The sequence below is a fragment of the Malaclemys terrapin genome, chromosome 8, assembly GCF_027887155.1.
Source record: "Malaclemys terrapin pileata isolate rMalTer1 chromosome 8, rMalTer1.hap1, whole genome shotgun sequence".
Taxonomy (NCBI): domain Eukaryota; kingdom Metazoa; phylum Chordata; order Testudines; family Emydidae; genus Malaclemys; species Malaclemys terrapin.
Genome location: NC_071512.1, coordinates 106,086,654 through 106,110,339, shown reverse-complemented (window position 1 = coordinate 106,110,339; position 23,686 = coordinate 106,086,654). Strand labels below are relative to the sequence as shown.

The 23,686-nt window shown below is 40.6% G+C and overlaps 1 protein-coding gene across 3 annotated transcripts in view; it reads right to left on the bottom strand.

Annotated features, from left to right (window-relative positions):
- PIK3R3 (phosphoinositide-3-kinase regulatory subunit 3) overlaps nt 1-23,686 on the bottom strand; it is a 319,548-nt gene that overhangs the window by 5,607 nt on the left and 290,255 nt on the right. For all 3 annotated transcript variants that reach the window (XM_054038177.1, XM_054038176.1, XM_054038178.1), the window contains 5 exons: nt 7,736-7,847; nt 4,941-5,039; nt 3,365-3,545; nt 2,273-2,398; nt 913-1,055 (listed from right to left, as the gene is read on the bottom strand). In XM_054038177.1, the coding sequence (XP_053894152.1) occupies nt 913-1,055; nt 2,273-2,398; nt 3,365-3,545; nt 4,941-5,039; nt 7,736-7,847 (661 nt within the window). The remainder of the gene's footprint in view (nt 1-912; nt 1,056-2,272; nt 2,399-3,364; nt 3,546-4,940; nt 5,040-7,735; nt 7,848-23,686) is intronic.

The following is a 23,686-nucleotide window of genomic DNA, read 5'->3' as shown; positions in this document are numbered from 1 at the left end:
ATGTTCCAGTGAAAACTGATTAACCCATGTATCCGAAACTTTAAATAATTTTGTTAATGCTTGTGGAGGAACAGAATTCAGCTCTCTTGCGCGTTACTATGATTTAAAACAAAACGTTTGCTTTTGTAAGATTCAGTACATAAAACTATGAAAACATACAAGGAAAAGGTCTGCCGAGTCAGAAGTGGCCATTTTTCAGGGCAGAAAATCACACTTTAGAGAGTGCCTACTACCTTCCCTACAGGTCTCCAGGACTCAAAAAACCCTCATTGACAACAACAGTAATCAAAGTCAAACAAACAAAGAGGTAGTAAAAAAATATGGAAGTTTTCTGCTTTAGAAATATTAGTTTGTTCTTAATTTCAAAATGTTTAAAGAACCTGTCTAGGCACTGAATTGGGGCCAAATCCTGATCTCTGATGCACATGCAACTCTTAGCAATGTCAATGGGAATTTCTAAATGGGCATCCAAGAGCACATTATGTGACAAGTGCTTTCAAGCTAGTCATTTCCGAGATTCACTCTACACGTGAGTGTTAGAAATCAGCTAACTTTTCTTTAGCTCTCGTTTTAGCTGTAAATTAATTTCTTCCCCTCTCCAGACAGTATTGCTTGAGCTTTAAGAACATACACATCTAAACCTCACATTTTCCGGAAGAGAGCTCTTCACTATAAAAATCTAGATTCATACAAGTTAGAGACCAGAGATCATCCAGTCTGCCTCCCAACCAATGCAGGATTGTCCTCTACAGTGCACAACTGTTTGGGATATTTGAACAAAGGAATACAAATCTTTAGTAAACATACTGAACTTTTAATCGTATAAAAGAAGGCTTAACAGAATTTTCTGTTAGCTTTACTAGTGTGTGTCTACGTAAGGAGCACACACACAAGTATGGTTTGAAATCCTACCGTTCGATTTCCTTCTCATTCCCCTCTCTGCGGAATCGTTCAATGTATTCTTTGCTGTATCGCTCTTGTGTGTGGCACTGTTCCTCAAATATTTTAATGGTTTCATTAAATGCTTCAATTGCAGTTCTCTTCATCTGAATTTCCTATACAAAGAAACCAAAACCAAAAAGCATTCTTAGTCATTTGCATCCTGAAATAAGTTACAAGCCAAGCACAAGACTCAGTTATGCTTCCTAAATTGATCGTCAGAAAGAAACCTTCAGTAAAAAATCAGACATTGCAACAATTAATTAATTAAAAAAAAAAAGCTGAAGAGGAAAAAACCCAGCCCACTTTAGCCAAAGTCTCATAGAAAGCGGATCACTTCTTCCTCCACAAGGTTTACCAAGTTAAAAAGTACTTGTAATTAGGCTTCTTTGAAAGAGAATCCCATCACAGATCTTTAAATTAAAATTTTTGGTTCTAGCTGTTTGTGTTTTGTTGCCAGAAGCATTAATATTAAAGTTATGATGAGACCTTTTATTTTACAGCAACCAGCCCGAACAATGCAGTATCAATACTGCAAAGCACAAGGTCTAATTTTGATCAAGTTATTATAGAACATCACAGAACCAGGGTAGTGCCCTTCCAGATACCTCTTCTAGGATTCTATCCTACTTTATGGCCCCTGTATGATGACACAGTGGCATGCAGTTCCTGGAAATCTCTCTTCGTCAGCTGAGTGAAGAGATCCGTGGTGCAGGCACTGTATAGAACAGCATCACTTCTGACTGCTCTGCTTTATGCTGGGAGCTGCTATGGTGTCTGTGATAGCTTAAAACCCTCATCTGGGCTGTGCCGTTCCTCCAGGAGTGCAGTGCCGTATCTCATACCGAAAGACTACATTCAATCACATTTCCTTTATTAAAACAACAAGGAGTCTGGTGGCACCTTAAAGACTAACAGATTTATTTGGGCATAAGCTTTCGTGAGTAAAAACCTCACTTCTTCGGATGCATATGCATATGCATATGCATCCGAAGAAGTGAGGTTTTTACTCACGAAAGCTTATGCCCAAATAAATCTGTTAGTCTTTAAGGTCCACCAGACTCCTTGTTGTTTTTGTAGATACAGACTAACACGGCTACCCCCTGATACTTGATTTCCTTTATTAACTTTGTAATTGTCATCCCCACACCAAAAAAAGCCCCAAACTGAAATCAAGGAAAAGAAATATGCTACCTATTGCTTACGTTATGTTTAAAAAAAAAATAAATAAATAAAATTTTTTGTTTTTGTTTTACTGTCTTACTAGGGATAGAAGTTCAGCTTTTCAGACAGCTGCTGTAATGATCAACAAAAGATTATTTTGAAAACTGACCTGTGATGTTCTGGTGTATTCTTCATATAGTCTGTCATACTCTTTACTCTTGTCCTGATACTGAGAGTGGTATTCCTGAAGCTTTTTACCTACTGCATCTATGTTATCTTCTTTCACCAACTGATCCTGTGTATATCAGGAAAGAAAGAAGGTAATTCTTTAGGCAAAGTAGTTTCTCCAAGCACTGTTCCTTGTCAACCTAGTAAGTGTGCATATTTCTGTGATCAATTATGCAGCAATTTTTACATCAGGCTTCTACAAGTATAGAAGAGAGATCTAGTCGGACAAAGCAAAAAATAAGTTTCACAGTCTATAAAGAAAGCAACTAGGAATACAGAACTCAGAACTAAACCAAAAATTGTAATAAAACCCCAACAAAGGCAACATAAGGTCAGTAGATCCCTAGATCCCCCTTAGAGAAAGAGGGAATAATGCAGGCAGGAAAGATCAAATGTTTGTTTTAAAAACAAGAGTTCACAGAACTTGTGGAAAACTGCAGCAACTTTGGGAGACATTTTGCTCAGCATTAAAAGACTGTTGCATAGCATGGAGGAGGAGGAGTAGGTGTCAGCCTAAAACCCCAGGATTTAGAGAACTGAGCACAGGGCAAGGAGCCAGGTGCCACTCTCATTTTTGCCAGTGACTGATTAACATATTTTGTACATAAACAGTTGCTTTGCATCCTAGACCACAGAGCCCTGCATGTAATTCACTAAATCTCTCAGCCTCAGCTTCTCCACTTGTAAAATACAGGCAATGACAATTACCTACATCATAAGGATGCAGTGAAGCAGAATTTAATGTTTACGTAGCTGGAGAATTATAAAGACTGTCAGTGTGAGTACTGAAAGTAGAGGTCAGGACCTCCTTCTCCCAACTTTGTGGTTATTGTTTTAGACCACATGCACTCTTGGAACCACTACTTCGTCCTTGAAAATGTGAAGTTGAATTTTCAAGCATAAAAGGGCTTTGAGTTTTCACATGATTCATGTGAAAAATCCAGGCTCTAGATAGAAAAGCCTAAGTTTTATGGCAAGGAAAAAACTACAAAACACATCTGCTAACAGTTAGCGGGCTCTCTGGAAACCTCACCTGTTGATACCTGGATACTGGATACATCAGCTTCACGTCAAGCTTAGGATTGTACTGGGCAAGAGATTCATGGCGGTAGTGGTTAATCAGCTCCACAACAGAATTAAATGTCAATGGATCAGAAAAACCGTATTTTCCATCCCGATGATAAATCTTTATCAGTTTGTTGTTGCCACCCTTCCTGTAAGGCAATACACTAGCTTAGAGGTTTTGTTGTGTGCATGGGTAGCGCACGTGCGCAGACACACACACAAGCCGCCACATATACGGTATGAATAGCCATGCTAAGTTTTTCATAAAGGCAACACACAAGAATAATTGTAGCTAGTCAGACAATCTTTTAAGATGTAAAAGGATAAAAGTAAATAAATAGAAAAGGTCTCCTCAAGTTTTATTTGAGCAGCAGAAAAGCCCAAAGTAAATCTCTTCCTGTGTTCACTCTGGGACTAGTTTATTGTATTTAAGACCTGAGTTTAACCAGAAATTCTCCAAGGGAATGCTCAGGATTCTTTAAGGCAGCCACGCAAAAAACCCCGAGGTGAGCAACTAGGCATATGAAACTCAGTACTAACCCAAAAAAATTATAATAATAAAAAAAAACCAAAGAACAGATAAGGTCAGGAGATGCCTAGATCCCTCTTAGAGAAAGAGGGAATAATGAGGGACATACAGGCAGGAAAGATCAAAGTATTATACAAATGAAAATGTACTTGCAAACCGATTATCAAACAAACAATCTCAAGTGTTGGATGCTAACACTGGATACTCAAACTTAAATAAATCCTTGGAAGGATTTATAACAGGGTAATTAATCCAGGACTTTACATTATCCAGGATTGTGTTTGATGGCAATTTCTAGAAGTGCTTGCTTATTTTTCCCCCTACTACCAAAACATTTAAAACAGTGCTATGTCCTTTATCTGCTTTCTTAATTTATGGCTCCTGCAGATACAGGTCTATATGGTTAAAAATTCAGACCACCATTAATTAGACTTTAAGGCAAAATCCTGACTGGATAGAAAAATTATCCTCAGCAACTTCAGTGTGGTTGTGCAATGTGCAAGTCAGAGCAGAATTTGGCCACAAGAGTACATTTTTAAACTCACAAAAGGAAGCAGATTTTGAACTCCAAGACAACATGGCAACTCTGAAGAAAGCTGATCCTACTATTTTGTGAACATACTGGACCAGATTCTGCACTGAGTTAAACTGCAGAATCGGTGTCATTAAATGCGGTGTCCCAGCTTAGCGGAACCTCCTTAAAGCAAAGTACTGAGACACAGAGAGATACAGAACTAGGACCTTTACTGATTATGTCTGCATCACAGAGATATCCAAATAGTACTGTCCCAGTATGCACCGGGCTCAGCATAAGAAGTGGAATGGAATTGCTAGGAGCTGGTCATTTGTTTCCTTATTCCAAACTCCTCATCAGCAATCTCTGGAGAAATGTTCCCAAGACAATGGAGACTACAACTGAGGGCATTTCATGTAAATACTAATGTGGTATCTACTGACATTGGTGAGACTACTAAAAGCAAGGTAAGACAAGAGAGTGAAAATACCCAACACTTACCGCAATGTCAGAGTGTAGTCTCCCTGCATCTTGGTTGATGCATCGCGCACCAGAAATGTTCCATCTGGCATGTCTCGTAATTTGTCATTTACCTCCTCCCTGGAGGAATGAAAGATTGGAAGAAGGATAAACGAGAAGTGTTAGATAGTTGATTTGCTTTAAAATAGACACATTCAAAGAGAGGCCATCAGTGGCAGGGTGTGTAAGGAATTAGGTTTCCTTTCTGTTTTCCCTGCAAAATCAACTGCAATCTGAGGATTGAATGTTTGCTTTTCAAATTCTCTTATTTCAGATTTAGGATACGCATAGGGATAATATTTCTGTTTAGCCTTTAAGGTTATCTAAGGCCTGGTCTACACTAACCCCCCAATTCCAACTAAGGTACGCAACTTCAGCTACGTGAATAACGTAGCTGAAGTCGACGTACCTTAGTTCAAACTTACCGCGGTCCAGACGCGGCAGGCAGGCTCCCCAGTTGACTGTGTACTCCTCACGCCGAGCAGGATTACCTGAGTCGACGGGGAGCACTTCTGGGTTCAATTTATCGCGTCCAGACAAGACGCGATAAATCGAACCCAGAAGTTCGATTGCCTGCCGCCGAACCAGCGCGTAAGTATAGACATGCTCTTAGACCGGTTTGAACTGGTTTACCTTTTAGCAAAAGCCAGCAGCTGCACTAAATTGTTTAAGAAGAAGGTTATGTATAACAACAGTAGCAGCTGTGTCTCAGAGAAATCACCAAGTTCAAAACCTTTCACTGGTATCTGCTCACATTTAAATCCAAACTGGAAACAGGTGACTTTTGTGAAGGCACTTCTGGTCCTTTAAGAAACTGGCACTAATACGGTCATTCACAGAAGTTGGGTCAGAAAAGTATCCACACTATAGCACAGTTCTAGTCTCAAGGTCAATTAGGTGTTTGATTCAGGTATTTCTTTTACAGCAGTTTTAGAACTACTGTAATGCCACTAATTCCAGTGGAATTACTCCTAATTTTCAACTGTTGCGAGAAAGAAATTTAGGGTTTATTCTTTTAATTAAACGGAAGAAGCTTTTATGGAATGGGTAAGACCCATAAGCATTTCAAATGAAATGTTTGAGCTAAGAGTGTTCGTTAAACTTTCAGGAAACTCATTCCACCCAGAATTACATACCACGCTTTACTTACAAAACTAATACCTTGTCCTTCATAGCATCTTTCACACAAGGATCTCAGAGGCAAGTTACAAACATACACTTTATCTATTTGATTGAGAGCAACTCTCCTGTACCCTCACCACCACTCACGAGATGCAAGCAATATACCTACATTTTAAAAGGAATCATAATGGATGTTTTAATTCAGATATTGCTGTAAGACCTTATTTTCATTCTCTATAAGTTTTCTTAGTTGGCATTTAACTATCCTGGATGGAGAATCTCTTTCAAAAGAACAATTTCCATTACAGATATGAATGTTATCTGAGAAAAGGGGAAATTGTTGCCACAGAACCCTTTATGGCTTGGGCCTTACACATCTCAGAGATGGCCTCTCCATGTCTCCAACAGTTGAGAATGGCTAGAATGCTTGAGCTTTCATTCGCTAGTAATGCCCAGGGAGCTGGAGTTCATTGTGGAAGATCCCTAACGTATTCTCCAGTCCTCAGTCCAATAGAGTAAATGTCTGCTGGCTTTTAGGGCGCAATGAAAAGCTCATTTGTTGCCCATGGTGGCTGGATTGACAACTGATGAAATATATTTGTGGGTTGTATTTTGTAAAAGAAAATGAAATGAACTGATAAAGTACATATAAAGCTATTCCTGCAAAACTGTGGTCTCATCCGGAGATCATTTATTCTGGTAAATCAGGAGCAATGCCATTAGGTCAGCGTAGTAATACTACTGTAAAAGTGATTTAAGATAACAGAATCAAGCCCACTGGGTTTTGTGATCAGGTTTTGCCATTGTTCATTAAGGGCTTGAATTGTGCTATCCCCTCACACTGATCTAAATGTGGTTACTTGAGTAAGGTACTAAAATGTAAGGGTGGCACAATCCGGATCTTTTTTCCTTCTGTTAAAGCTTTAAGAAGCTAGTGGGGCTAATGAAATCTTTTGCTAGACAATTCAGCCACGAAGCAAACAGCAATCCAAAACAGCACCTCACATTCTTGTTTTATTCTCAGCTCTAGCATATTTAATTTATTGGTTTTATTCTTTACATAAAAGACACACACTTACTGAAAGTTTCATGAATTGCTCATTCCCAAATGCTATGTTTAATACATCTAATAACTGAAGCCAGTACATTCAGAACTGCTTTGTTTCACAACCAGAAAGGCTAGAAAGGGTTTTTTTTTTTTTTTTTAAATCTTAAGATTTTGTAGAAAGAATCATTAATTCAAGAAAACAATTGTGGCCACAAGATTGGGAACTACTGTTCTAGAACAATAACCAAAGCAGAACACATTAAACACACTCAGTTCCCAATTCAGCAGAATACTTAAACATACACTTCAGGAACTGCATTCAGGCCCAGATTTTGCAGAGCACTTGAAGTGAGATGTTGTCTGAGCATATTCAGGCTCAAAGGGAGCACAGCTTAAAAAGGTTTCAGAGTAGCAGCCGCGTTGGTCTGTATCTGCAAAAAGAACAGGGGTACTTGTGGCACCTTAGAGACCAACACATTTATTTGAGCAAGAAGTGGGATGTAGCCCACAAAAGCTTATGCTCAAATAAATGTGTTAGTCTCTAAGGTGCCACAAGTACTCCTAGCTTAAAAAGGCTCATTCTAGTCCAGCAGTAAACATTCTTTACCTTGAAATATCCCCCCAGTACCACTCTGCATCCTGCAAGGAGAAACTGGAATTGTCTTTTATTCCATTTGTGTTGACCGGAGTCATCTGTTTTGGGGGCTTTGGAGGAAGAGCTGAAAAACAAAACACAGATTTTTTTCCATTTAATTTTCTGGCTTATATCACTAAAACTTCAAGAAGTTAACAGTCAAGATATTTTAGTTAACAAAAGCCAGAAGTGAAACATACATAAGGCAAGGCAAAGGAAATGTTATAGAAACCCATCAGTGACTAATGGGAGAGAACAGGCAGCTTGAGTATGGATGTGTTTTTTTCTCCAAAATGTATGGAATTCGTAAGTTATTAAAGCCCATTATACTAGTACAACATATGCCAAAAAGAAGGGAGCTGGGCTCCAAAATAACTATCCAGTCTCGAAATGGAACAAGTGGGAAATTCACAGGAAGTGGCAGTTCTTGGTAAGAGGAGTTAAGACAACAATCACAATAACTAGGATAATTTAACTGTTCACCGCTCCAAGCAAAATACTGAGGGCTTGACTGTGGCTTAGGTCACAACCTAGAAAGTGAGTGACTGTGTGTAGCTGTGTAACATCTACAGTTCTCAGAGGACCTGTGGCCATTGCCATCGCTTTTGAAGAGTAAATGTGCCCTCCTCCTCCTAGGACAGATCAACTTTGCTGACTGGTGAAAAGAGGAGGGTACTAGTCTGAACCTCAGCTAGACTTCACTCCGCACTAGCAACACAAGGACTGCAACCATTGCCCCATGCTTAGGTATACAATAGGGAATGAGGAGTGAGGAGAGGAGCAAGGGAGTAAACTGGTGCTGGGCTAGTCACAGTCTAGCCCTAAATTGTCAAGCTTCCCCTTTGAACTGTAAGGAGTAGAGGCCATGTCACAAGGGAGCACAACTCTCCATGGATACAACTACACTGCAGCACAAAAGGGACACCACACCCATGGCATCAAGTCTCAGACCCCTAGTCAACTGACTCAGGCTCCTGGTACAGAGCTAAAAATAGTAGGCTAGACATTCCTGCTTGAACTCTGAAACCTGGTGAGGGGGCTGGATCTCAGAGCCTGAGCAGGAACATCTACACCAGTGCTTCTCAAAGCTGGTCCGCCGCTTGTTCAGGGAAAGCCCCTGGCGGTCCGGGCTGGTTTGTTTACCTGCCGCATCCACAGGTTTCCGCAGCCCGCATTGGCCTGGAGCGGCGAACCATGGCCAGTGGGAGCCGCAATCGGCCGAACCTGCGGACGTGGCAGCCCAGACCGCCAGAGGCTTTCCCTGAACAAGTGGCGGCCCGACTTTGAGAAGCACTGAGCTACACTGCTATTTTTAGCCCCTTAGCGCAAGCCCAAGTCAGTTGACCCAGGCTCTGAGACTCACTGCTCTGGGTTTATTGTTACAGTGTAGACACACCACACGCTCCCACGCCTAGATTACACAGCCTCCAGAAGGTGTGCTTCACAAAGTAGTGAATATAGTAATGTAAGACTGCATGCAGTTGCATTAAGAATTGCAATCTGGTGCCAGGCAGGAATGCAATTATGATCTCTAGATAAAAAAAATTTCATCTCTAGTTCAAGTGCAGAGTGACTTGACATTGAGAGATGAATGGCTCTAAGCAATGCATCTGTTCCCCTCTGAACCACACCTCCCACATTGAAAAAACAACAACTGTACTCTAACTGCAGTTTCAAATGCCATTTCATGTTGAGGATCCACCACACAGTAGCTTCACTGTTCTTGGACAAACCAGCAAGTACTCAACCAAGCCAATCTAAACTAACCTGAACCTTGACCCAGACATTCACACTCTGGAGTTACTGACCAAGCACCTGATTCAGATAGTCGCATTCATTCTGTGGTACTGAATGTTAAAGCTGCAGCATACAGGTTCTTTTTGTGGTTCAGCTGGGAATGTCCAGGTGTTCATGAGTCTAGAGGACCAATATCTGTATAAGGAGGATGCAATTCCATTGGAATAACTGAAGTTATTTGCTTCTACTAGATTTAAATGTGGCCCCCTGATTGATAACCATGGTAGTTAAGATTGTGCGGCCCTTTAAGATGGTATATAGGTACTACTGAGAATGAATTAAGTTCTTGCCTTAGTCTACCTCCTTGCTTGAAGCAGCCTCTAGGACAGAGGTCCCCAAACTGTGGGGCATGCCCCTCCAGGGGGATGCTGAGGAACATTTTGGGGAGCGTGGCTGGGGCCCAGGCCAGTCCCCACAGGGGCCAGGGAGGGAGCACCACCCAGCTCTGCTCCTGGCTACCAGCTCCAGGCCCCCGACTCCGCTCCTGGCCCAGTCCCAGCTGTGGCCCCAGGCTTGGCTCCCTTACCCCTGTCTGGACCCACCCCTCTCCCCCAGAGCTGCGGCCCTGCTCCCGGCCCCAGTTCGGGGGCGCGGACAGGGGTATGGAGGGGCGTGAGATAAAAGGTTTGGGGTCCACTGCTCTAGGAGCTAAATTCTGATTTCAGTTACAGCAATGTAAATCCAGAGTATCACTGAAACCCTATGATTCTGCTTGGTTTTCTGACTACTAAAGTTGAACTGGCTGTTATTTTATCCACAAAGTCTCTTTTCAGTCATATTTCTGGATTACCAAAAAAAAGGTACAGTGACAGTTTCTTTCTAAACTCACATTTGGATATTTCTGCCACGCATGCTCTAAATGAATTACAAAGAAGTGTAGACAATGCTTAGAATTCAGTCACTAACATCTGCCTTCAATACTAGGTCAAAATAAAAGATTCAAAAACTGCTACTCTAGATCTGTTCCAGAACTTTCCATAGTTTTAACAATCCTATACCAACTAAGCAAGCACAGGAGGCTCTAGCTCTTTGCACTGCAGTGTTTAAAAAACACAAATAAAAAGAACCCTGTAATCATGCCAGGTAGGTATGATTTCATGGGACCTCACAAGTCAAATGCGGGGGCCCTCGCAAGAACATTGAGGAAAGATTACCACCAGCATTGCAGTCTGTCTTATACCACAGACAAAATAGGATGTTGGGGGTTACCATTCTGGCAGAGCTGATTTTCACACATGAAGATCATGTCCATTCTTAGCTTTAGCTTAAGATTCTCCACCACTGCATTAGTGCAGCTCCATCGTTCGAAGCTGTAGTGCAGAGAAACCAGTGTAGGTGGGGTTTTTTTTAAGTCACTGTATCTGAACTTCCTGTGGGAATGAACCAGACCCGTCCAGACAGAGCAGGAGTCCTTCCTACTCAGCAGGAATGGGACAGAATTTGTCCCAAATTGGTTTCTTCATATCTACTGATCCCTGATCTACACATCAGTAGGCTTAAATTGGGAAGTTATATAAACAGAAATAAATACAATTGACACTGTATCATTTCTGTGTCTGTTAAAATTTCATGAAAGTGCATTGTTTTTCTACATAGCATTGATTACTTCAGATGTTACAGATACCGTACTGCTACATCAAAGGGAAAAAAACTGCCATGGGAGGAAGTTTGTGCATGACAAAGGGCTTGTTCTTAGGGTTCCTCTAAAAGACCATTTAGTTTGTGGCAAGCTGGGGTGAGGATCTACCTCGCACTAGCTTGCCATGCACTACTTGTCCATAAGCACCCTGCTGACATGCACTAACAGTTTGCTAGTGTGCTTTAATCTAGTCCTGTTTCAAAGCGGGATAGACATTTAGTGTGTGGCAAGCAAGTGTCGGGTAGGTTCACACCCCAGCTTGTCACAAACTAAATCTTCATATAGACAGCCCTTTAGAATATGATCCTCTGCACATGGATGGTTTGCAGGATCAGATCCTAATCTTTGCAGGCTGCTAGGTATGTTGCTTGTTTGCGCACTATGGAGCTATTTTGCAGTTTTGTTTTGTCCAGAGCAATGGTTCTCAGCGAGGGATACGTGTACTTTGGGGGTACACAAAGGTCTAGATGGGTACTCACTCCCTGGAAGATCAGTGTTTCTCAATCTGAAGGTTGTAGCTCCCAGGTGGGGGTGGGGTCACAGGACAGGTTTAGGGGGATTGCAAATACATGGCCAGCATTAGGGGGTGGCAAGCAGGGCGACTGCCTGGGGCCCCATGAAGTTAAGTTACATGCTTCAGCCCTGCCACCTGAGGCTCGGGCTTCAGACAAGGCTCACAAGTAAAAAACAGGCTCAAGTATCACACTGAAATACAAGTACAATATTTATATTCCAATTGATTTTATAATTGAATGATAAAAATGAGAAAGTCAGCAAGTTTTCAGTAATAGTGTGCTGTGACACTTCTGTATTTTTATGTCTGATTTTGTAAGCAAGTAGTTTTTAAGTGAGATGAAACTTGGGGTACAGTAGTCTGGAAAAGTTGAGAACCAGTGCTTCAGAGCACTGGGATCTTTAACAAAGAGCTGCACTCCAGGGGAGCAAAAGAGCTCTGCACAATTGTAGAGATGTTGCACTAGTCTCCCTGCTATGATTTGGGCTTCCCGTTCTTCCCATCACAAGCTTGCCTGCTTGGTGATGTTATTCTACAGTCAGCAAAACTTGAGTGAAATATGTAACATGGGAAAAAACGGATAGGCAACAGACTTTGGGCATAACCCTGTAAATCCTTATTCATGTGAGTAGCCTTTTTTCAGGAGCGTCATCTCATTGAAGTGAAGCAGGTAGTTCTATTGTAGAAGTGTTTGCAGGACTGGGCGTATTGTTTCGAGAGAATCTGGGACCTAACCCTGTAACTCAGTCCCACAAAGGATTTGACTGAAGTTAGTTGGAGCCTGGTCCTGCAACCCCTACTCAAGTGAATAGTCCCACTCTCAGTTTACCCAGAGCATGTAATATGGTTAAATGCCAAAATCCTTTAATATTTCTTGCTTGACTTTTTCAGCCTGACAGTACTGTAATCTACTGGAAGCTACCTGAACCAAGTGCTGAATATAAAAATATTTTAGGCTCTGCAACCTAGAACTATGAGCAATGGGATAGAAGTACTTGTGGCACCTTAGAGACTAACAAATTTATTAGAGCATAAGCTTTCGTGGGCTACAGCCCACTTCTTACCAACTCCCACCTGTTCATGCTCTGTGCGTGTGTGTGTATACACACAGAGTATATAGTACTCCTGTTCTTTTTGCGGATACAGACTAACATGGCTGCTACTCTGTCATTATGCAATGGGATAGATGCTTTTAATTTACGGGTTTAGCAAGTGCCTTTTATTCCAAATGTATTGGAGTAGTGAAGCAGCTACCACACTGATGCTTTTACAGCATTTGTACAGTGATAAATTACAGAATTACATAAGTGATCTTAAAATAGTGGTGTGTGGATACTGATGAAAACTAACAGCAGTATAACTAGAGGAAGTTCTGTGTGTGAAAAGTAAATAAAAAATAAGGCTTTAGCCTTCAATACCAATTTGTGGAGGACCTTAAAGTCTAGTTTCATAAAACTATACCTGACAAACAAAATACTGAGTTAAAAGCCTACAATAAAGTGAGGATAAAAAGGAAATGAAAACTGTGGAGTGTAGGGTGTTCAGAATACAAAACTTCCTTGAATATGGAGCAGTCTCTCTTTCCACAGTCTATTCCCGGGGAACAAATCTGATCTCACACTGGTGAGAGAGAAGAGTAAATCCACTAAGTCAACTGAGTTATGCTGCAGTAAGATCAGAATCAGGGCCACAAACTATTTTTTTCCTGAGACATGAAAGCAGTCAGCTCTCAAATGAGAGTGCTTTGTTTCTATTTCTCTTATTAAAGCATGAAAATGTTTAGCACCAGGGAAACAAAACACACACAAATTCTTCAGAACAGCTTCAACTAACACCTCATTTCCAAAATCCAATGCTGCAACTGAACAAGACATTTCTTCCCCTGCATCAGTGAGTTACTGAGATTAGATCCAGACTTCAGTGACTGCCTGGCATGCATCATAGGGTGGGAAAGGCAATATCTTTTATTGGACCAGCTTCTGTTGGTGAGAGAGAAGCTTTCGAGCCACACAAAGCTTTTCTTCAGGCTCTTACTCATGCATGGGCAAGAGCTATTTTTTATACTAGCATGGTTTTGCTAAAGCTTGCTTGTTAACAACCCTAAACTCCTTCACAACCTGCTTTCTAAACTCAACCCCAATCCCAAACCAGAGTCCGTTGGAAAATCTAATTTCTGAATGGAGACAGCACTTCAGCCAATAGCAGCAAAGTACTGGGATCGTATGTTGCATGACGTCAACTCACAGAATGTAGCTGTGCAATTTCCAGCAGGTAGTTTGGGCTGAGCTGTTCTGCAGAAGTGAAATACAATTTCTTCTCCTGAAATGCAGGCACAGAGATTAGACTCCAGCAAAGTTCTAGTTCTGATGCTTTTTCTTGAATGCATAGGAATTTTTTTAGATGTTACTCAAAATGCAATACAAATAGAAACCTTTAAGTCAAATCTTGTTCAAAGCCAGCCCAAGGAACTAAGCATGCTGGCCAATTATTGAGTTGTAAACATTTCCTAATTCTCCTCTCTCTTTACAAGGGAATTTAAATCTTTCAAGTCAATGGGCCGTATTCATCCCTGAAGTAACTAGCGATATACATACTTCACTGAAGTTACAGCCAGATCAATTTAGTCCAATTGCCCCTTTTCATGAAAAACTGTTAAAAAGGGATAGGTTTTTAATTAAAGAAAACTACACAACACAACAATTATAAATCTAGAGAACCAAAATGTGGACTTTTTTAGCCAGAACTAGTTCAGGAGTTATGGTCTGTGGTAAAAGTGGCTTCCTCCAAGAAAAAGCAAGTGCGTTGATTTTCGTAATGCTAGATCATGAAGTGGCATCTAGTTCTATGACATACTCAATTGATTCTCTGGCTGCAATATTAGCCTGTTAGAGAAAAGCAACAGAGGGTCCTGTGGCACTTTTAAGACTAACAGAAGTATTGGAGCATAAGCTTTCGTGGGTGAATGTCCACTTCATCAGACGCAAGACTTGCCTTGCGTCTGATGAAATGGGCATTTACCCACGAAAGCTTATGCTCCAATACTTCTGTTAGTCTTAAAGGTGCCACAGGACCCTCTATTGCTTTTTACAGATTCAGACTAACACGGCTACCCCTCTGATGTTAGAGAAAAGTCTGCAGTTAATTAAACTTTAATTTAAGCTTCTGAGACAGATGCCAATTAGACTAAGAATGTCTGCATTACTGAACCTTTCTTCTAGTATTTTCCTAGGGACATAGGATTTACAATGGGAAGTACAGAAAAGCACTCAACTGCAAGACTAACTTGCAGAACCATGGCTCCCAATCAATAGGCTGGAATAAATTGTGGGCCACAGCACTTTTGTGAAGTCATCTGAGGGTTTTTGTTTTTAAACGATCCTCTTTTTTTGTAACCCCCAAATACGAATGCTGCTATGTCCCACCCTCCACCCCAAACACATTTTAGGGCAAGTGGATCACAACAGATCAATGGCTCCCTAGCTGAGTTGTAGGTTTGAGACAATTGATTAATATTCTCGGAGTCATAATGCAATGTTGTATAAGGTAGTGCCATTATTGTGGAAGCACCTAGCTACTCTATAGTTAGAACTATATTTTCAAGTGGGCTTAGAACAGAACAAATTCCTGTCTAAAAGTAGATGAGAGTGGTGTGAAATTCCACACCAGATTGTATGCCCTCTGAATATTCTATATAGTTTTTGCTTGCTTTGTTTTCGTTACGTCTCAATGAAATTTTTCTTTGGCAGGCCTACATTTTTCATTGTTGACCAATCGAGACAAAACTTGATAGAGAAGTGTATCTTGAGTAGCTTTGGTGCAACAAGTTGTTTCTTTATTCAAAGTTGTGTTTTAGGGTAATTTTTAGCAGTTATTCATAGCATAATTTAAAGCTTACGTGCTGTGATATGCAAGCGAGAAAGACTGGGGGGGGGGGGAAGGGAAGGAGGAAACCTTGTTCATCAGGAGCTAACTTTTGTTAGAAATTTGTAACTTGTAACAGAAGGGTTCTTGTGCACCTGCTGACACAAGGGTTCATGCACAGCTACTGACAGAGAATATTCTCTCAGCCACTGTGATTCTATCCAACACACTGTGATTCTATCCAACACAGATTCTATCCAATCCGTTGCCAAGTCCCCATCCCCAATTCAGTATTAGGAAGTGTATACACAAGACTTCATTGTGAAGCAGGGATGTTAACCTCCCACCCCAAAATACAGCTCCACAAAAACAAGGTAACGAGCCATTCAATAGTAGATACCCTCTACTTCTCCATCCACCTTACCACAGACCACGCACCACAACCTTAACTTTGCCCATCTAGAGATGCCAGTCTTCCATGAAACCTTTTACAAAATTATTCTTTTCCAACACAGCCAACTTCTAGGCCAAGCATTCACAACTATTACTATTGGGAGAAAAAACAACATGGTGAAGATGTGTATGCAGAACGGTAAAAGGCAGACAAGAGTTAAGATGTATGGTGGGCAGAGGAACAAAAATTATGGAGGGTGGCTCAACTTTGTTTTCTTGCTTTTATGGGTTTGTCAGGCATGTTGTGTGTAACAAGTCGAACTGCTTCACAAAGTTTTTTGTTGGATATGTTCAGATTCTTATGCTATGTCCATCACCACAGCATTCAACTTTCAAAGTTAACAACTGTAATATGACTGCCATCATTAAACCAGGGTAAAGTTTCCTCCACCCCAGTGAAACCCCTCCGGTGAGCAAATGGTGAAAGTTGTTTTCATATGTCCCTTGGCAAAGCACTAAAGGTGTTTACTATGTAAAAGAAACCAAGTCCTCATTCTTCTTCTTTCATTTACACTGGTATAAATCCAACTGAAACTGGAGGGCTAGATTTTCAGCTACCCCCCAATTCACTCATATGCAGCTCCTTGACCCTCAGCTAATCCCTGCAGCAGGAGTTTAGAGCAGCCTCAGGGATCTCAGGGTACATCTACACTACAGCGGGGAGTCGATTTAAGATACGCAAATTCAGCTACGTGAATAGCGTAGCTGAATTCGACATATTGCAGCCGACTTACCCCGTTGTGAGGACGGCGGCAAAATCGACTTCTGCCGCTTTTTGTCGGCGGCGCTTACTACCACCTCTGCTGGTGGAGTTAGAGCGACGATTCGGGGATCGATTGTCGCGTCCCGAAGGGACGCGATAAATCGATCCCCGAGAGGTCGATTTCTACCCGCCGATTCAGGCGGGTAGTATAGACCAGACCTCAGCGAACGATATGACTGGAGTGCTGCAACCACACCCTTTCTACCTCCACTGAAGTGCAGAGCAAAGTTGTCCTGGGTGGCACAAAGGCATCATGACTGTCTCCCTATAGAACATCACAGCGACTTGAATCTTCACATTTGAAGCAGGAAGATTTAAATACATTTCCAAAGTACAGGACCATAGCATACCATTTTACTAAAAGAATCTTCATCCACAATATAGTGCCAGTGTACATAAACTATTCTGATTCCATCCTGTAGAGATCAGGGATACACATACTGTACACAAAATAGTCAGTTCATTACAACAGACCAAATTTACCGCTGCAGTAATTCCACTAACTCTAGCAAAGCTACCAAGAATGAACGTGTTTATTTAACATATTACTTTCCTTGGATATTTTATAATTGCTTGAATCTAGAAGGTTATAAAGCTAAAACAATTAGATTGAATAGTGTAACTTTTTTCCAACAACAAACATTCTTATTAGCATTTCAACAATCTGTTTCATGTCTGCTGAGACCAAGTAAAACAGCAGATATAAACTACATTACCTTATTACCAGACTTGGAAGGATTAGGATTATTGGTAAACGTCAGTTGCATTGTACATACACAAATTGACAAAAAATATTTTCATAGATAAATCAAAATTTACAGACAGGCAAATAAGAAAAATGCTGTTTGAGAACTTAGAGTTTAATTTAAGGCTATTTACTTTGTATATGTTGACAATTTATGTTTTAATAATTACAAGGCTAACTTTTTGAAACTCAACATCTGCCATTCAGTAATTACAGTCTGACTCCCCCACCCTCCAATTTCCCACAACTGGAAACATTTAAATTGATAAAAAACACAAAAACGTTCTAAAATAAAAATCTATCAAAGTTAAGAATACAGGAACATAAGAATGGCCATACTGGATCAGACCTAGGATAGTATCCTGTCTTTCAACAGTGGCCAATGCCAGGTGCTTCAAAGGGAATGAATAGAACAGGTAATTTTCAAGTGATCCATCCCATCACCTATTCCTAGCTTCTGGCAAATGGAGTGTAGGGACATCTCTGCCCATCCTGGCTAATAGCCACTGATGGACCTATCCTCCATGAACTTATCTAGTTATTTATTTAAACCTTGTTAAAGCCTTCACAACATCTGCTGGCAAAGAGTTCCACAGGTTGACTGTGCATTGTGTGAAGAAATACTTTCATTTGTTTTAAACCTGCTGCCTATTAATTTAATTTGGTAATTTCATAGAATCACAGAATATCAGGGTTGGAAGGGACCTCAGGATGTCATCTGGTCCAACCCCCTGCTCAAAGCAGGGCCAATCCTCAACTAAATCATCCCAGCCAGGGCTTTGTCAAGCCTGACCTTAAAACCTCTAAGGATGGAGATTTCACCACCTTCCTAGGTAACCCATTCCAGCGCTTCACCACCCTCCTAGTGAAAAAGTTTGTCTTAATATCCAACCTAAGCCTCCCCCACTGCAACTTGAGACCATTACTCCTCGTTCTGTCATCTAGTCTTATTAATCTCTCTGCATATGGAAGCTGTTCCATACCCCTACTCATTTTCATTGCCCTTTTCTGTACCTTTTCCAATTCACCTTTTTTAAGACGGGGCAATCACATCGGCATGCAATATTCAAGATGTAGGCATACCATGGATTTATATAAATGCAATATATTAAAAAAAATAATAATAATCTAATTCTGCCAAGCGAATTTATGACAATGTATTCTTCTATAGATTTGCAGAACATCCAAGGAAAGTTAATTTTCTACAGGTACACTTAATTAGCCCGAACTGTTAGTGCAACGATTATTAACTTTCTCTGCACTAACCAACTTCAGATCAGGAGGATTGTTCCAGGATGGTGGATACACAATGCAGAAAAGATTACAAGTTAGTCACCAAAAAGGATAAGGATTCCAAAATACAACTCCTGATCTACCTTGCTAAATAGGCAGATGCCACAACACTTCTTACATCCCTCTTAAGTCACAAAACCTCATATGACCACAAGTCCTTGACCCAATTGACATTTTTGGACCAAAGTTAGGGACTATAGATTCCTGATTTGTGTGTGTGTGTGTGTGTGTGTGTGTGTGTGTGTGTGTGTGTGTGTGTGTGTGTGTGTGTGTGTGTGAGAGAGAGAGAGAGAGAGAGAATTAAGTGCAATTTTAGGAATTCAAATTTCTCTGAGAAGGAAAGCAGTGAGTCTGTAGGGAAAGGTAACTATTTTGTTCATTCTCCTAGCTGTAGACACCCACCAAGAAAGTCACTTTCAGTGGACAAGGAGGATGGTGGGGAAAGAAGACTACTTTCCCTAGAGGGTCAAGAAGTGTAGTAACTGCACACACCAGGCATGAACTCCGAGGAGGGACTACTGACCATGGAAGTCACCCACCCGAAAACTGTCACAGGTGAGAACCGACTGGTTGACTCAGAATCCTACCTCTTGAAATCCAGAGGGTATCTGAAGCAAAGCTTTTTGCAACTTTCCTGCAAGAAATAATGGCAGATTGAAAAGCCTCTAGACAGTCAAACATCCCTATTTTCATACAATTAGATAAATATCCCTCAAATGCAGTAAATGTTCTTGGCATCTTCTGAATTTACATAGAACAAAATACAGGTCAAGAGACACTAACACTATCCAAAACTTCTGATACTAGTCTGTTAACTTTAGACCAAGATGAAAAGTTAGCCCTGGGTGAACAAGTCTGGAATTTAAGGGAAGCATGAAGTCTGAGAACCACCCAGGACAAGAATGGGGTTCCATGTGAAGGAGATAAGGTTTCTATTTTTAGAGTGCTTGCCTTTGACAGCGACTGCAATACAAAGGGACACTGTATTTTCTCTTAGGACCAAAAGGAACAAGTTCAGCTAACCCCATCTGGCGACTCAAGTTGAACATCTATTGTCTGAGTCCATTCTCCTGGTACTACTGTGACTCTTCCTAGGCATGTTCTCCTCACTCTAGCGTGTGTTGCTCTGCAACAGATTTTATTATATCTCCTCCTATAACAGCAGCAAACGGCTTATTCCATATGGGGTTCCATTCACGTCTCATTCCCCCATTGCTTGTCTATTGGTAAGACTATATGATAAACAACTGAACAGAGGATAAGAAGGCCTGAAGAGCTCATCTCAGTGATTTGAGCTCCACTCTGTTGAAGTTGGGGATGGAGAATTGATCCTAGAGAGAAGTTGAGATGCCAAAAAGAGTCTGAAGAACACTAATTGGCCACAGCTGCTGGTCAGAAGAAATGCAACCTCGATTGCTAGATACTAACTGTGTTCTGCTTTCTTTGAATTAGACACATTTTGTATGTGCTGAAAATTTCGGTTGGCATTTTGACTTCTCAGATACAGTAAAGTTATTTCTTCTTCTACTGCACTTTTGGTAGATATGAATATATTCCAATGCATTATTCTTAAGATTAGAACCCCCCATCCCAAAAATATCACACACTTCCCCATTGCTTTTTGGGCATGGTAGTAAAGTACATCAAGATTAAGGCTTTAGAAGAGATGAGCCCCATATTCCCTCCCCCAAACCAGCCCAAGAACGAGCCATTAAAAATGCAGCATATCATAAGATGGTCCTTGGTTACATAGCAATGGTGCAAATCTTAATTTGGCATCTCGATATTTTGATGATGAGCCCCTTAGATAGAAGATAAAAGCAGCCAAAAGATTCAATGCCACCTATGAAAATATTATATAAATGACTTTTCAGACAGAGATGATAAAATCTGTTCTTCGAAGAAACATATAAGTAGTATTTATAAAATTGATGAGCAGGGACTTCTCAAATAATCAAATGGATATACACCTTTTGGTTAAATTCTGGCCTCTTTTAACAACAACCTGCTTCAACATAGCACACACATCCAGCTCTTGTCTTATACACTTTTTATATCAAGAAAAACCTAAACCTCAAACAGTAACGCATAGAGAGAAACACCAATGAAGTTATTATTCATGCCACTGTCCAACAACGCTAAAGGAAGAAAAAGAGAAATGACTCACTGAAACAATCAACATGAGATAATGTAAGGCATCCTGCTGCTTTAGTAATGGGTGCCAATATACATTTCTAAAACGAATGCCTAACTATTCCAACCAATATACATTAATAGCAAGAATACTGCATTCACCAGCTGCAACCTGAGCAGCGTCAAACAACTATTTCACAGAATCTGTTGGTCTGTTTAACATTAAAATAAAAAAGTAATGAAAGTGTTGCACAGACGCATGCATCACTATAGGCTGAAGATCGAGGTCTTTATGTAGACAAGATTTCTGTTGTCTTCAATGAGAGTTTGCCTCAGGATATTGCTCATTAGGAGAAAGAAAATGTGACTTGAGCATAGGAATTCTGGTCAGTTAAGTTATCAGCTACACCATCACATCAGATTTCTTCCTACTTGCAATTCTAGTTCACTGAAGTTTTGTTTTAATTCTGCAACTCTTTAATGCTTTTATTTTTCTCTCTGAAAGATTTCATGGTGAGGAATGTATACATTTCAGTACCCTTTTAATTTCTAATATTTTACAGAAAGGGGAATCATATTTCAGTTTTAAGGGTTCACTGATATTTAAAAACTGAAACGCACCTCAGATATATAGAAGTTAGTTAAGGAAGAGAAAAAGAATTCCACATCTTGTCGCACAACAATTGTTTTTAAAAACAGGAAAATGGTGTTTTTCCATCATGCAGATTCATTATGTGCATTGTCAGAAGTTCAATACTTCATCTAGCATTAATAAATCTCAAAAAAATAAAGCAGGTATCCAAGATCATCCGGAGAGAAATGCTCATGAAACTGAAATTCTTTAAACACCAAATAGCAGCTGGTCAGCAAGAGCTTAAGCAAGACCTAGTAGGTATGGAAGTACAACATAAATTATCTTACACGTAGCCTATATTTTAACTTTATAGCTTAAAACAGGGGCAGACAATAGGCAGACCGCAGGCCAAATCCAGACCACCAGATGCTTCTGAACAGACCGCAAAAATCTTACTTCCTACTTATTATCATAATTGTTATTGCGGTATGAACAATGTTTCTCTGGAGTCTGGGCCTTGACCATACCTTGGCCAAGAAATTTGGACCTGGGGCCGGGGGGGGGGGGGGAGGAGAAAAAGGGACTACCCCGGCTTAAAACGTCAGCTTAAAAAATCCCACTCGCCCAAGAAGTGAAGAGTGGTCCATTATACAGAGTCCATTTCGGAAGAATGTAAGCTTATTTTTGAGAGAGTCCCTGAGTCTCACGGTGGCGAAGATAAGACACAATACTGGTTTGCATTTGGCAGGCTCTCTCCATGAGCCTGCAGCCAGTGCCTCTGTTGTTGCTCAGCATCCACAAGCGGTGGGCACAAAGTTAAATTAACAGAACTGGCCAATTTCACTACTCCTACTCAGGACCTCTGGGCAACAGTGAAACTGACAAGACTGACTCTGCAGCTAGTGCTTGGGATAATGATGTTCAGCAGCAAAAGAAACTCCAAGAGAAGGCTCCTTTGAAGCAGAAAAGGTAGAAGGTAGTTGGGCACCTACTAGTCAGAGGCTGATATGCAAGATGAAGCCTTGCAGACGGTTCCAGGGATCGCATTCAAAAACGAATAAAACAAACCCCACATCTAGCAGACAGACAGGTGGGGGGCAAGGCCTCTCATTAGGGCATTTCTCCACATTTTATACCAACCCCAGGCTTGCAGGAGTCTCACATTTTTCGAGCCCTATGCTCCAGAGCAAAATGTAATCTAATTTTGTAGCAATAAGGAAACTTCTCCTAGCCTGCAAAATAAGTCTGAATGAATGCACTTCATTGACAGATGAAGAGTGACATTCCCTAATATTTAGGGCCACCAAAAATGAGAACTAAGAAGAGGTTGAATGCAAAAGTCAGTCATGCAATGATTTAAAAAAAGGCAAGGAACTCATTATAGCAGTCATTAAGTCAAAACTGGTGGAAGTAGTCTAGGTATAGCGAAGCCCCCCAGATATCTCACAACCCCCCCCCCCCCAAACAGTTTAAAGATAAATAGCTTGAATCCAAGTCTCTTATTTCATAAAAAGTTGTTAAATATACAAGTCATCTATTGAATCCTATTCACTCTATGTACTACGTCAAAGTAGTGATTTGTGCAAGCTCTACTTTCTTTACAGAGGAGGAAAAACAAAGTCTTGTTTGTTTTAAGTTTCTTTTCTCTGCAATTTTAAACGTACACAAATAATTTTGATCCAAAAAATCTGTTCTTCAGGGGATTTATTCCACACATATAGAAGTGAAATGAAATCAATGGTTTTAATTCACTTTTGCAAGGGTATAAGAGCAGAATCGGTCCAGTAATAATAAAAATGTCTGTAATCAACTTAGATATAAGAAAATTAAGAATAGCAGAGTACTGAGAATTTATTAACAACCTGTATCTGTCCTATTCCTGGTAACCACAAAAAACAAATTCTATCTAGGTTCTTCTGCCATGTCATTCACCAGCATCCGGCTGCCAATGAACAACCACCAAGTTTGAGGAGCCACTTTCAATTGTAATTCTAAATTTTATCTACTACATGTAGAGTCGGACACTGCACTAATTCAAATCAGAGGGAATTTTGCCCTTAACCTCAAAAGGAACAGGTCTACCGTTTTCAGTGTACATATGTTAAGTGGTCAGGAAGCTATTATTTTTCAGATTAATTGCAACCACCACTTA